This window comes from Arachis duranensis, chromosome 5 (assembly GCF_000817695.3).
Source record: "Arachis duranensis cultivar V14167 chromosome 5, aradu.V14167.gnm2.J7QH, whole genome shotgun sequence".
NCBI classification, from domain to species: domain Eukaryota; kingdom Viridiplantae; phylum Streptophyta; class Magnoliopsida; order Fabales; family Fabaceae; genus Arachis; species Arachis duranensis.
This window is the reverse complement of record NC_029776.3, coordinates 10,417,707-10,433,280: the sequence shown is the minus strand read 5'-3', so window position 1 is coordinate 10,433,280 and position 15,574 is coordinate 10,417,707. Positions and strand designations below refer to the sequence as shown.

The 15,574-nt window shown below is 33.8% G+C and overlaps 1 protein-coding gene across 4 annotated transcripts; it reads left to right on the top strand.

Annotated features, from left to right (window-relative positions):
- The first annotated feature begins 8,040 nt into the window (after nt 1–8,040).
- Nucleotides 8,041–12,951, top strand: LOC107487957 (uncharacterized). 4 transcript variants are annotated; one of them, XM_052262496.1, is made up of 11 exons: nt 8,041–8,572; nt 8,663–8,974; nt 9,062–9,152; nt 9,603–9,754; nt 9,911–9,986; nt 10,671–10,751; nt 11,175–11,377; nt 11,535–11,641; nt 12,010–12,065; nt 12,257–12,481; nt 12,677–12,951. In XM_052262496.1, the coding sequence occupies exons 2-8, from the start codon at nt 8,916–8,918 to the stop codon at nt 11,632–11,634; spliced, it is 762 nt and encodes a 253-aa protein (XP_052118456.1). In that variant the 5' UTR covers nt 8,041–8,572; nt 8,663–8,915; the 3' UTR covers nt 11,635–11,641; nt 12,010–12,065; nt 12,257–12,481; nt 12,677–12,951. The 4 variants fall into 4 exon arrangements, with proteins under 4 accessions (XP_052118456.1, XP_052118457.1, XP_052118455.1 ...); XM_052262497.1 differs by having other exon boundaries at nt 9,597–9,754; nt 10,719–10,751; XM_052262495.1 differs by having other exon boundaries at nt 9,597–9,754.
- The last annotated feature ends 2,623 nt before the right edge of the window (nt 12,952–15,574 follow it).

Genomic DNA, 15,574 nt, shown 5'->3' with positions numbered 1-15,574 from the left:
ATAATTAGAACAAGAAAATTAATACAACGTTTTAAAACTAAGAAATCAGTCAAAAGTCTAAAAGAAAAAATTAAGAATAAACAGATTTATCGTGCTCGTAGATTGCATTATCTTCACATACAAAATATGATTGCATTACAAGCTTTTGAATCAAGAATACATGTTCAAAATATTCAAGTAATGCAACCTCTACAGGTTGAACCCCTAGAACAAGTACAATTTGAATCTGAACAAGAATTACAAGTTCCTTTATCACCTTTACAAAATCCTATAATCTAAGAAGCATATAAAATGCCTGGTTTAGCAAATCAAACACTACAAGAATTAAAAAATGATTTAGATTTTCAGAAAAGTCAAAAAAGATATTATGAAGTAAGATTACAGAATAGTAACGTTTACACAAGAAATAGAGAAGAAGTAGAACAATTCTGTAAAAATTGTATAAAATGCATATCAAGAGAAATAGAAAAGTTGTTAAAAGAAATAGAAGATTTTAATAGTGCAAACCCAACCCAAGAAAAATATTTCAAAATTTTGCATTAAGAAAAATTGGTATCAGAGCCAAGTTAACGATTAAGGGTAATACTTTCTCTTTAAGTAACACTTTTAGTGACACGCTTTCAAAACCATAAAAGACAAAAGTCTTTACAAGTGCATCTGTACACTAGATGCCCCCATTATAAAATAACCATATAGTTTTAGTAAATATAAATTCACGTATTCTTTTTATATATTATTTTACATTCAATATTTAGATGATTGAATTTTAGAGTTATCACTTATTTAATTAAATTTAGATATTCATTGGCTTATTTTAAATATTTTAGATATTCATTATGTATATAAAATAAATTTTAAAAAAAGTGTTAGGAGTTAATACAAAACTATCAATATTGCAGTTAACATTTAACATGAAGAAAAAAAAACCAAAATGTTTAAAAATAAAATTATTTAAAATTTAATTAAAAAAACATTTGAAATTCCAACTCAATAAATTTTATCTTTAATGAGTTTTATATTAATCTTATCGGTTCTGCTAGGTAGGCAATGAAAAATCAGAACAACATAAACAATAAGCTGAAAATTTACCCCAATAAAATTAAAAACAAAAAACACTCCACCCAAATTATCCAACCAAAAACTGTTGGAATTTTCTCAGCCCAAAGATGATCTATTATGTTAAATCATTAAGAAAGAAAATACTGGATGCGGAAGTGTACCTGAATTCATAAACATGAATCATGATCGGAGAAGAGTTTGGATCTTGTGGTTCTTTCGATCTTGATGGAGAAAAAGCGACAAAGGTGGCTTTTGGTATATTTGAGACCGAAATCTTGAAAGCACTATTTATATTTGAGTATAGCACCCATTAAACCCTAAAGCCCAAATAAAATAATATTTAGAGTCCAAAAGATAATATATCTAAAATCCAAAAGATAATTATCTAAAGAACAAAAGATAATATATGATTTTATTCTCATTTAATTCCAAATTAAAAGTAATAATGACTTATTCAATTTAGCATTTATAACAATAAATGAGAACACCATTATATAAGTCATTTAATTTGAAATAATATAATTTGTTATTATAATTAATATATGTATTGCCCAGAAACAAATTAAAAAATTAAAATAATTTTCTAACAATCTCCCACTTGGGTTATACATATATTCTTTCTTGACATAATCACATCTTATAAACTTTATGCGCGCATTTGAATGCTATTTCCCTTATTACTTTAACAATCTAGTCCGTCTCATACATTAGATATGGAACTACCACAGCGTTTATCATATTAATGTCGTGACTAAACCACGACAATCACCATTGTTGCATGAAATTGCAATCACACTTGCAATTCCGCACAACTAATCAGCAAGTGCACTGGGTCGTCCAAGTAATACCTTACGTGAGTAAGAGTCGATCCCACGGAGATTGTCCGCTTGAAGCAAGCTATGGTTACCTTGTAACTCTTAGTCAGGAGATTATCAATGAAAAGGGTTTTGTTTGCAATAAAATAAAAGAGCATGAAATTAAATAAAAGGTACTTGTGATTCAATAATGGAGAACATGTTGGAGTTTTGGAGATGCTCTGTCATCTGAATCTCTACTTTCCTATTGTCTTCTTCTTCACACACGCAAGACTCCTTCCATGGCAAACTATGTGTAGAGTGTCACCGTTGTCAATGGCTACTTCCCATCCTCTCAGTAAAAATGGTCCAAAATGCGTTGTCCCCGCACGGCTAATCATCTGCCGGTTCTCGATCATGTTGGAATAGAATCCAGTGATCCTTTTGCGTCTGTCACTATGCCCAACACTCGCGATTTTGAAACTCGTCACAGTCATCACATTCATCATGTTTAAGTGCGAATGAATATCTTAGAACGGAAACAAGCGTGATTGAATAGAAAACAATGGTAATTGCATTAATCCATCGAGACACAGCAGAGCTCCTCACCCCCAACCATGGGGTTTAGAGACTCATGCCGTAGAAGATATAAAATCAGATGTAAAATGTCATGAGTTACAAAATAAATCTCTAAAGGTAGTTGATGAGCAGATATTTTATACGCTTTTTGGGGGATAATTTCATATAGATTTTAGCATGTTTTAATTAGTTTGTAATAGAATTTTATTAGTTTTTAAGCAAAAATAATATTTCTGGACTTTACCATGAGTTTGTATGTTTTTCTATGATTTCAGGTTTTTCTGGCTGAAATTAAGGGAGCTGAGCAAAAATCTGATTTAGGCTGAAAAAGGACTGCTGATGTTGTTGGATTCTGACCTCCCTGCACTCAGAATGGATTTTTTGGAGGTACAGAAGTCCAATTGGCGCGCTCTCAATTGGGTTGGAAAGTAGACATCCAGGGATTTCCAACAATATATAATAGTCCATACTTTGCGCGAAGATAGACAACGTAAACTGGCGTCCAACACCAGTTCCATGTTGCAGTTTGGCGTTTAGCGCCAGAAACAGGTTACAAGTTGGAGTTCAACGCCAGAAACAGGTTACAACCCGGCGTTCAACTCTAGAAACAGCCCATGCATGTGAGAGGCTTAAGTCTCAGCCCCAGCACACACCAAGTGGGCCCCAGAAGTGGATTTTTGCACTATCCATCTTAGTTTACTCATTTTCTGTAAACCTAGGTTATTAGTTTAGTATTTAAACAACTTTTAGAGATTTATTTTGTATATCATGACATTTTTAGATCTGAATTTTATACTCTTTGACAGCATGAATGGGGGTGAGGAGCTCTGCAGCGTCTCGATGAATTAATGCAATTATTTCTGTTTTTCCATTCAAACATGCGTGTTCCTATCTAAGATGTTCATTCGCGCTTAACTATGGAGAAGGTGGTGATCTGTGACACTCATCACCTTCCTCAATCCATGAACGTGTGTCTGACAACCACCTCCATTTTACATCAGATTGAATGAGTATCTCTTAGATTCCTTAATCAGAATCTTCATGGTATAAGCTAGAATTAATGGCGGCATTCATGAGAATCCGAAAAGTCTAAACCTTGTCTGTGGTATTCCGAGTAGGATTCTGGGATTGGATGACTGTGACGAGCTTCAAACTCGCGAGTGTAGGGCGTGATGACAAACGCAAAAGAATCAATGGATTCTATTCCGACATGATCGAGAACCAACAACTGATTAGCCGTGCTGCGACAGAGCATTTAGACCATTTTCACTGAGAGGATGGGAAGTAGCCATTGACAACGGTGACACCCTACATAGAGCTTTCCATGGAAAGAACTTTTCACTTTTGCATGAGAGGAATATTATGTTACAGGAATTCAGAAGACAAAGCATCTCCAAAACTCCAACATATTCTCCATTATTGCACAACAAGTAATTATTTCACGCTCTTTTATTTTTTTTTTAGTAATTCAAACTGATAATTATAATTGATCTCCTGACTAAGAATAATAAAATAAACATAGCTTGCTTCAAACCAACAATCTCCGTGGGATTCGACTTTTACTCACGTAAGGTATTACTTGGACGACCCAGTGCACTTGCTGGTTAGTTGTGCGGATTGCAATTTTGTGCACCAGTAGTTTTTATACTCAAATAGTAACCTAGGTTTACAAAAAATGAGTAAACTAAGATAGGTAGTGCAGAAATCCACTTCTTGGGCCCACTTGATGTGTGCTTGGGCTGAGCATTGAAGCTTTCACGTGCAAGGCTGTTCCTGGAGTTAAACACCAGCTTTGGTGCCAGTTTGGGCGTTTAACTCCAACTTTTATGCCAGTTCTGGCATTTTGACGCCAGAAAATGGTAGAGAGCTGGCGTTTTGACGGCAACTTACGTCATCAAAACTCACTCAAAGTGTAAACTATTATATATTGCTGGAAAGTCCTGGATGTCTACTTTCCAACGCAATTTGGAGCGTGCCATTTGGAGTTCTGTAGCTCCAGAAAATCCAATTCGAGTGTAGGGAGGTCAGAATCCAACAGCATCTGCAGTCCTTTATCAGCCTCTGAATCAGATTTTTGCTCAGGTCCCTTAATTTCAGCCAGAAAATACCTGAAATCATAGAAAAACACACAAACTCATAGTAAAGTCTAGAAATGTGAATTTTCCTTAAAAACTAATAAAAATATACTAAAAACTAACTAAATCATACTAAAAACTATATAAAAACAGTGCCAAAAAGTGTATAAATTATCCACTCATCAACCATCCTAATATACTTAATGACATAGATCAAATTTGGATGAGTAATATGGAAATTACATGCCAAGTGATCTTATGCATGTCTATTTCAGCTGGTCCAACTTTAAAATTTTATTGAGATCAAACACAATACAAATATTGCAAAATGAACATTTCACATAACATGAAATAAACCATCAACTTAATTCTGTAGAAAAATAACTCAATATCTGTCATAGGACATATAGCATAAAATAAACTCCCACTATATCAAGGCATCACAAATATTGACACCCATCCGAGCAATGTGCTCATGAAACACTGTAGGGATCAATTCCTTCGTTATTGAGTCTGCTAGCATATACTCTATTCCTATATGTCCTCTGGAAATCTGTTTTTCTTAAACCTTCTCCTTGACAACTAAGAACTCGATGTATGTATGCTTCGATTTTGTCAAGCTCTTATTGTTATTGGAGTATAGTACTGCTGACTTATTGTCACAAAATATCTTTAATGACCTTTCAATATCATCTACTATACGAAGCTCAGTGACAAAGTTTTGCAACCATATGCCATGAAATTGGAATCAGAGTATCCAATGATCTCCAAATTTTCTGATCTCCGATAAGTAAGCATGTAATCCTTTGTTCTCTTTAGATAACGCATTACGCATTTCATAGCTGTCCAATGATTCATGCCCGTATTTGCTCATGTATTTACCTAACACTTCCACTATAAATGATATATCAGGACGTATGTAGACTTGAGCATACATTAAGCTCCCTAATGCTGATGCATAAAATTTATCATGCATTGATATCCTCTCAAGATCATTTTTTTAGGGTATAGCTTGAGACTGAATTTGTCTCCTTTAATTACGGGTGTGTCCGTTGGTTTATAACTTTTCATACCATATCTACTTAAAATCTTTTTGATATAGTCCTTTTGTGATAATCCAAGAATACGTTGAGAGCGATCTCTTAGTATCTCGAATCCTAATACAAAAGAGATATCAACAAGAATTTTCATTTCAAATTTGTTCGATTGAAATTTTTTAGTTTCATGCAACAATATCGTTACTGGCAAGTCGAATGTCATCAACAGATAAGACCAAAAAGATGTATTTACTCCCACTTAACTTGCGGTATACACACTCATCTATAATATTTACCTCAAAATCATATGAGATAATGACTTAATTAAATTTGTGATACCATTGATGGGAAGCTTGTTTGAGACCATAGATGGATTTTCTCCTTTCTCTGTTGGATCTCCTTAATGACACTTCTTAAGGTTGTTGAGCTTGCTGCATGAGTTGGGATTGAGGAGGATTCTCATTATTTTCTTGTACTGTAGCAGCATCTTGAGCAACACCAATATTCTCATTGTTCTCTTGTACTGCAACTGGATCTACAGTAGGATTATCATTGTACTCTTGTACTATAACTGTATCTTGAACAATAATAGGCACAAAGACCTGATAATTGGCAGTTATAGAATCCTCATCAAAAGCTACATTCCTAATATTTTCTTCCCCTCAAACTCAACATCCTTAAGAAATCTCGCATTTTCCGTTTCAAAATAGACCTTAATGTAGGATTATAAAACTTGTACCCCCGTGAATGCTCAGCGTAACCAACAAAGTAGCAACTAATTGTTCTTGAGTCCAATTTTCTTTCATGCGACCTATAAGGTCGCACCTCAACTAGACATCCCCAAATATGCAAATGATTTATACTGGCCTTTTCCCAGTCCAAATTTCATATGGGATTTTGTTAACTCCTTTGCTTGCCATCCTATTAAGGATGTACACTGTGGTCTTTAAGGCTTCTCCCCAGAGTGATTCAGGCAAGGAAGAATGACTAATCATACTTCTCACCATGTCCTTAAGAGTTCGATTCCTTCGCTCTACAACACCATTCATGCTAGGTTTTCCTGACATGGTGTATTGCGGAACAATACCACAGTCCTCTAGGAAAAGAGTAAAAGGCCCGAGACGTTGCTCACCTGAACCGTCATATCTTCCATAGTATTCACCACCATGATCAGACTCGACAACTTTAATTTCTTTCCAAGTTGAAGTTCAACTTCAGCTTTGAAAGACTTAAAAACATCCAAGGTTTGGGACTTTTCATGAATTAAATATAGATACCCATAACGAGAGTAATCATCTACGAACGTAATAAAGTACCGTTATCCATTCCAAGAGACAGTAGAGAATGTGACACATATATCGGTATGTATCAGTTCTAAGACATCTTTAACTCTATCAGCACCTAACTTCCTTTCGTTTGTCCTTTTCCCCTTTATGCACTCAATGCAGACTTCAAAGTCTACCAAATTTAAGGGTCCAAGAATTCCATCCGTCACGAGCCTCTGAATTTTGTATTTAGAGATGTGACCTAGGCGTTTGTGCCATAATGATGCCGAATTCTCATTTAGTTTTTGTTTTATACCTGTTCGCAGTATTTCATTATTATAGGAATTTAGGTCAAGCCTATATAGATTATCCACCAAATGACCAGAGCAAATATTATTCGAATTATAAAAGAGACTGACTTTATTGTCTCCAAACGAACAAAAATAACCTGATTTGTCCAAATAAAAAACAGAAATCAAATTCCGTCTAAATGACGGTACATAAAATATCTCTAATAAATCCAAGTAAAATCCACTCGTGGAACATAATTTAAAGGTTCCTATAGCTTCAACTGTAACTATATCGCCGTCTGCCACATAGATGTATATTTCAGCATCACTTGGTAGTCGGCTCCACAGGTAACCCTGTATAGTAACACTTACATGAGTAGTAGTAGCAGAATCTACCCACCAAGTATCAACAGGTGCATAACTTAAACTAGCCTCACAAAAAACGAAAGTAAGAATTATACCCTTCTTTACACGCCAAGTGACATATTTAGTACAATCCTTCTTCATGTGTCCCACCTTCTTATCTTGCTAAGTAGATAAAGCCATGTGAGCACTTTGAGTCTTATCTTGCTGTAGTCTCTCTTCTTTTTGCACACAGTGAGATATAAGTCACTACTAGAAAACTAGTTATTACAAACGGATATTTCCGACAGATTTTATCCCACGAAAATACAAACGAAATTTCAGAGAGATTTTTTTGTCGAAAAACAAAAAAAATGAATTAGCATAAATTAAAGACAGAAAAGAGAATCCGTCGATAATTCTGTCAGAAAACTTAATTTTTTTCGTGAGAAATAGTTACAGACAAAAAATTCGTCTGCAATTAAAGAGACAAAAATGCTGCATTTTATTAAATTATTACAAACGAAAAATCTATCTGTAATTTAAAATTTTCTGTCAGAAATATTGAGTTAAATCCAACTCTCCATCCATCCTCTCGAGCTCCACACTCCAAACGAGAACTTCAGAGTCATCTTCCATCAGCGCCTTTCTCCACACTCCAAACGAGAACTCCATTCACACTCCAAACCTTTCTCCTCAGCGCCTTCATCCACCACATTCTTCCATCATCAACACCTTTGGGACTTCTATCACTCTCGTCGTCGTCAATTATCGCTGTTCCCGTGCTGTCCCTTCTCTTCCCCTCTTTTACGAGGACAAACCCTAATCCTCCTTCAGCGACTTTTTCTTCCCTTCAAATCTAACACCGATGCAGTTACCCCGTACCAGTGAGCTCCAACTGCAAACTACACACAGAAATTTATGCTCAATTACCCTCCCACAAAATCCTAAACCCTAGCACAATAGCCATGGATCTGGAGGATCAGGACCTTTTGTTGGAAGATGATGAGGTGGAACAAGACTACACCTACTTTCTTCGTCAATATTTGGAAGAGGAAGACCGCCTCGAGGATGACGATGGTGATGGTGTTGTTCACTTAGCTGAACCATCTTTGCTCACATATCTCGGTGGTACGTTTTTTTTTTTTTTACATAGGTTAGTTTTTTATGAAGAGAAATACATTTCTGTTTAACCTAATTAATAATACTTGCATGCCACAGAAATTGAAGACATTCGCCATAGAATAGCTTTCTTGGATGGTGATTCTGTTGTGAACCTTCCCCTGTTTTGCCTTCAAGGTATATCATTATTATCTGTGTTTATGCTGCTTCTACTCTTCATTACTGTACATTCTACTGCTTCTGCTCTTATGACAAAACTGTTGTCATTTTGGATCATGTTGAAATTTGGTGCTGCTGTTGATGGAGATGAAACCATTGAGCTCAAAGCTGAGGAGTCAAATTAAAGGTTGTTATGATCGATGTTGTTGTTGTTGTAGAAGGAATCTTGGTTTTGGTGATTATTATTCTCAGGTGAGCAATTTACAACATTATTTTGTTGATGAATTTCCATGAATGATGATGATGACGAATGATGATGCCATGTTGTTTGCATTGAAGCGGTTTCAAACTGATGAATTGGATGGTGCTGGTGATGGGACATGCCACCATTCAGAAAGAATTAGTTTTCCATTTAGCCTTTCCAGATCAGGTGACAAACAAGCAATTCTTTCTTTTCTTTTTTCTTTTTAATAATCAGCAAAAGTCTTAAAACCAGAACAGAGTTATGTATGTCCCTAAAATTTGAAGGATAAAATGATTTGTTTACATTAGAGAAGAAACAAAGAGAATTTTGAAGGAGGAGTGGTAGCAAATATGGTAAGAAGGGGACAATTGAAGTGATGATCAGATCAATTAAGGATAAACGTTCATGCTTTGTTTAGTTTAGTAGTTTAATCAAGCAATTGAAGTGCTGCCTCCCTTGCTCAGGTACCTAACGAGACCAAGAAAAATCTCTTGATTGTTTAGTTTAGTAGTTCTTCAATATGGATAAACATTCATACTTTGTAATTTTGTTTAACATTTATATCATTACTTTGTAATTTTGTTTCTTTTATCGTAAGCGATAAACATTCATTTTCACAATTCATGGCAGTGGCAGTGTGTGAAGGAGAGGAAGAAGGAAGCAATGGAAATTCCCATATTAAGGGCTGCAATCATTTCTCACTCTCAACCACTCCTTCATTCTTCTATGTTGATAGGTCAGAGGTTTCATTTTCTATTGGGTCTTGCCTCCTTCCTCATCCAGACAAGGTACTAAGATTGCTAAATTCTGATAAACCCATGTCATATTTATGTTTGGATTGGTAGTTATTGGAAGCTAATAGAATGGAATAAGATGGAGAGGAAAGCAAGGGAATGGAATGGAATGGAATGGATTAACTCTTTTTTTTATGTTGCTTGTTGTAGAGTTTTCTTCTGCTGCGGCAGATTCCATTCATTCAGTCTTATGCTGGAGATGTCAACCGAGTTATCTACATTTTTGGTCAGTGTTTTTGTTGGTTTATGCATCTTATTTGTCTTGCTTTGTTGTTACTTATTTGTCTTGCTTTGTTGTTATTGGATTTAATACTTTGTATAGTTTATTGTGGATCTTCCAAATGATACTTTGTTTAGATTAGAAGCTTAGTTGTGCATTATTTCTCACTTGATTTGCTTTTTTTTTTTCGTTGAATCGCCAAATCCTCTTATTGTGTTCTTATGTGCCCTAATCTGACTGTTATTTACTAAAAGAGTACCAGATTCAATTTTTGGGAATATACCTAAAATATTTTGTGTCTTTTCCATGATTCTATGATTTCCCTTCCAAGCGCCAAACTACTAAAGAGCAACACCAGTATTCATTTTTATTTCCTATTTATTTTAAATTTAGATTAACTACTAAAAGGTCTATACATGATTTTTTAAATCTTTGGGCTTGAGATTGCAGCTTATTCTTCAACGGTTAACTATGATATTTGTGCTTATCTATGGTTTTGTTGAGAGAAAGTAATTTTCTACTGACATCTCTAAGTTGGGAAGTAGTTTCTCTTGTTTCCTTTGTCACTGTGGTGGCAAGCATTCTGCCTTGTCTTTCTCTTATCTTAGTACATGGCCACCATACTGCTATAACATATTGCTTTATTACGTGTTCAGAAATCGGAATATATTTCATTTCTTTTGTTTTCAGTCTGTTTGCACCATTCTGACTATGATTGCTACCTTGCGTGTTGCACAGCTTTTCTTCTTTCACATCCTCTTTGTTGAAAAGGTAACTTGAAAGTTGCTTGCTACATCATTAATCTGGTTCAATGTGTTATTTCATTTGTAAAACATTAGGCATTAAGAGGAAAAAAGAAAGCAAAAAGAAAATGATGGAAGCCAATTGAAAAATATTCTGATTTTGGTATTAATATAGACTTTTCTATGTATGTTGTTTATTATTGGTTTTGGTATTAATATAGATATATGATTTGGTATATATGCAATGTGATTGGAGTAGTGCTGATAGTGTGTGGACTATACATGGTTCTATGGAAAAAGAACAAAGAGATGAAAAGATAACTCAGTTGTTGCCATTTGAAATCATACAATTAATCAAAGATAGTGTAGCAAAGTAGTATATAAGTTAGAATAGAGAATTGTAGAAGATGTGATTTGTCCTTGTGGAGTGAGAAGCTTATCTTGCAAGCAGCATATAAATTATGGAAGCAATGGGATGGTGAAGGAGAAGCCAAGGTTCGCTTGGACAGTAAATAGGGAAGCAAAGTCAACATGCCTTGATGGCCTTGACAATTATGACTATGGTGCTTATCAATGGACCATTCAGCTTGTCACCAATGATAGCCGCTTGGAAAATATCCTCTTCCCTATCTTATGGGGCCTCATGACTCTCAGGTACCCTCCTACCCTATTAAGTTATATTAAAATTAATGTGTGTCTTCTTCTCTAATTAAGGCATTCGAATCCAATCCCATGGATAAGGTTTTGTTCATTATGTTGTACCAGCACTCATGTATTTCGTATATCTGATTTTTGAAATATAATGCCACAGGTTCGATCAATGTTCAATCTCCCCACTATCATTAAAAGGAGTTAAGGATGCTGGATATGAGAAAGATTACTATTGTACAGGCGGAAAACTCTTCCTATAATACTCAGGTTAATTTTTTTTATCTTGGTCAGGAGCAACGAATCAATTTTAAGAAAAAGCAATCTTGACAATAATGTCATTTTGTTCTGGTTGTGTTTTTGCCATTTGTAAGAGATTTCATCTTATTGCAGTATGCCCTGTTAACTCTTTCCTTTTTGGCTTATTCATTTTGGGATCCTTCATGTGTAAACTGTTAAGGATATAGTTTGCTGGATGCTAGCATTTAAATATGTAAGATCTTTAGCATTTATAATAAGGCTATCCCTAAGTGATAATATTTAGCATGAAAGCAACTTATACCTGCTATGGTTGACATCATTCTTGTATTTCTTCGGTTTATTTATGACGTTGGCTTACATTGTAACTGTATTTCTAGGTAAGGATGTCCTTGCCAAGGCTAGAACAGGCACTAGGAAAATAGTTGCCTTTTTGGTAAGCCTTTTAAAATTTTTATTCGCCTAATTGAATTGTTTTCATTTGTGGTCTTGGGGCTTTCTTATTTCTTTAGCTTGCTGATGGAGGCACATCTTTGAGTTGGAACTTGGTGCTTGTTTTATTCTACCTGTAGTAAGTGATGAATGGTAATTTTGACTAAACTTATTTTTTCATTTTTTTTATTTCAGCTTCCATCAATTGAAGTTGTTGCAAATTCACCACCAACTGAACGTGATCATAGGCGGCCACCAATTCATGTGCTTGTCATATGTCCAACTTGAGAGCTTGCAAGTCAAGCGGCTACAGAAGCTGTCGAATTGCTTAAGTATCATCCTACCATTGGTGTTCAGGTTGTAATTGGAGGGACGAGACTTGCCTTAGAATAGAAACGTATGCAAGCAAATCCTTGTCAGGTAAATCCTTCTATTATTGCGGCTGAAGTGTTATTTCTAGTGGAATAGAACCATGCACACTTTCCAAAGGACATGTATATAAGCAAACAAAAACATAAGTAGTTTTTCAACATTACTAAATAACCTTTTCATATAGATGCTGAATATTATGATCTATTAGAAAATAATCACTAATGTTTTATACATGCTATACAGATCCTTGTTGCTACACCTGGAAGGCTTAGAGATCATGTGGAGAATACTGTTGGCTTTGCAACTCGGCTAATGGGTGTGAAAGTGTTGGTGCTCGATGAAGCTGGTCATTTACTGGACATGGGATTTCAGAAAGATGTTTTGAATACACAGTTTATATTTTGAATTATAATTTATGTATCAATACACTTTGTTGATGTATGGTTATTACTTATTATTATAGTTGATGTATTAATACACTTTGTTTATGTTTTGAATTATATTGACTTACTTCTTTATATTACTTTTCTTTTAGTTTGATAATACGATGAATTTGTTTATTTTTTGAAATATTATAAATATTTGAATACAAATTAGATAAAAATTTGTATTAAATTTATATTTATTTTGTATGAAAACAAGTTTATTTTGTAATTGGAAAAATAAAAAAAATTCTATTTTACCTTACTAACGGATTTACAGACGGATTTTCTGTCTGTAATTAGAGTGTGAGATAATTTTTCAAGGTTCAAATTACATACGGAAAATCTGTCAGAAAATTTGTCCATAATTACAGACGGAAAATCCGTCTAAAAATCCGTCTGTAATGACAGGCGGAAAATCTGTCTAAAAATCTGTTTGTAACTACAGACAGAAAATTTGTCAGAAAATCCGTCTATAATTACAGACAAAAAATCCGTCAGTAACTGGTAAAAATCCATCGTTAATTTTTCGACAGAAAAAAATCCGTCGGTAAATAATTTCCGACGGAGCTTTTACAGAGGGACAAAATCCGTCGGTAATTTTGTCGGTAACCAAAAATCCGTCTATAATAAAGACCAAATCCGTCTGTAAATCTGTCTGTATTAATCCATTTTCTAGTTGTGAGTTCATTTAAAGACCAAGTATCCTTCAGAGTGATATAACTTACTTTGAATTGCCTAAAGTGTGCAAAAAAGGAGATCAAAATGAAATACATGAGTAAGTCTTCAGACAACTCTAACTTTAGTGCTTTCAATTTTGAAGCAAGATGAGACATTTCTATAATGTACTCCCTTCTGTTCCTCTTATCTTTATACCTCATGGAGATAAGCTTGCTCAAAAAGCTACCGCCTTTTATTCTTAGCAAAGAATTTTTCAACATCTTTCAGGAACTGTTTGGATCTTTATCCTGAGTAATTGAGCCCTGAAATGTCTCAAAAATTGAGCGCTTCATGATCATAATGTTCATTCGATTAGATATCTCCCACTTTTCTATTTTAACCTCATTGAGATTTTCTAGAATGAAAGTGGATTTTTCCTCTCGAAAGAGCTATATCCAGATCCATACAACTAAGGACAATCTCCACGTTATCCTTCCAAACTTTAAAGTTTAAACCATTCAGCATAGGAATACTGCTAATTTGTGCAGAAATATTGGTAGCTAAAGCCATAGTTTCTATATTAGAACAAAAGAAACATGCAGTAAACATTAGTTAAATAATAGGAAAAAGTCCATATTGAGATATCTAGAACAACATTTGGATACAAAATTAACTGTAAGTGATACTCTCATTGCAGTAATCAAATATTGTCAAAATTCCTATCACACATTAAGCCTTTCTTTGGACCGACTAAATGCGCACATGGAAACTTAAACTTCGCAACCTATTTATTACCGCATATATTTTCTATTAATTGGCCAAACAATAATCTTTCTTTGGGCCGATTATTGACCGCGTAATTAATAGAAAATAAACAAAAGTGTGCAATACTTATTATTTGGCCAAACAATAAACTTCCTTTGGACCGATTATTGTTCGCATAAATAATAAGCATTACTTTATTCTTAATTAGCTACCCAAATATGTATTTACCATCAATATGTGTATGTAATTCGGTCAAATACAGACCTTCCTTTGGACTGACCAATATTCGCACGAATTATATATCACCATATTCCTAATGTTTTGAATAAATCAATTATCACAAAAGAGACTACTTTGGCAGCATAATGTTCAATCAATTTATTTTAAAACCAAATCTTTATAAAATATGTGAGTATAATAATCCAAATTGTTACTAGTTTTCTTATGTAATAATAAAAAAATTACTTAAATTTCAAAAAGAATTAAATTTTAATGATGTTTTTCAGTCCTTAAAGAAAGACATTATTACAACTGTTCAACAAATTTATATGGCAAAATTTTTTTATCCATTAAGATTAGAATCAATTATTATGATTCAATCCATGAAAAATAAAAAAATAATGAATTTGCCAAAAGAATAAATTCATAGAGAATGGTATAAAAAAAGGTAAACAAACAAAAAATCTCTTTTTTTATTAAAAAAAAAACGGATTCACAGATTATATCATAGTACATACAAAAAGTTTTATGATAAATATGTTAATTTTATGGATGTGTAGTGTCCATAATTAAGAAATTAATTAAATTCTTTTAATTTTACGAATTAACCACTCCAATATTTGGGATCGAGACACAGACAAAAAATGATATGCACATATATAAAAGAATACAATATTTTTTTTAATATACCTTTTGTATTTTTTATGTGCTCTTCATGTACTATTTGTGTATTCTTTATGCACTTTTTATATACTTTTTAGTTTTATTAACATGTGCTACGCAATCAAAAAATAACATATATTTGAATCTAATTTCACAACCTCAAATTAAGATTCAAATTATAAAATAAAATAAATTTATAATTTCTTAATGATTTAATCATAGATGGCTCTGATATCACTTGTTGAAATTTTCTCAGTCCAATGAATTATGATTGAAAAAATTTGAATTTTGTGGTTCTTTCGATCTTCCTCAACCAAAGCCTACTGTATCCCTAGGCGGCTAAATTGTAACTCTTCTGATGGAGAAAGAGCGACAAAGGTGGCTTTTGGTATGTTGGGGACCGAAACCCTAA

Coding starts and splice junctions, on each gene's coding strand:
- LOC107487957 (XM_052262495.1), top strand. CDS start 8,916: ATGATCGATGTTGTTGTTGTTGTAGAAGGAATCTTGGTTTTGGTGATT. Junction 9,755..9,910: donor TCCTTCCTCATCCAGACAAG/GTACTAAGATTG, acceptor TGCTTGTTGTAG/AGTTTTCTTCTGCTGCGGCA. Junction 9,987..10,670: donor CCGAGTTATCTACATTTTTG/GTCAGTGTTTTT, acceptor TTTTGTTTTCAG/TCTGTTTGCACCATTCTGAC.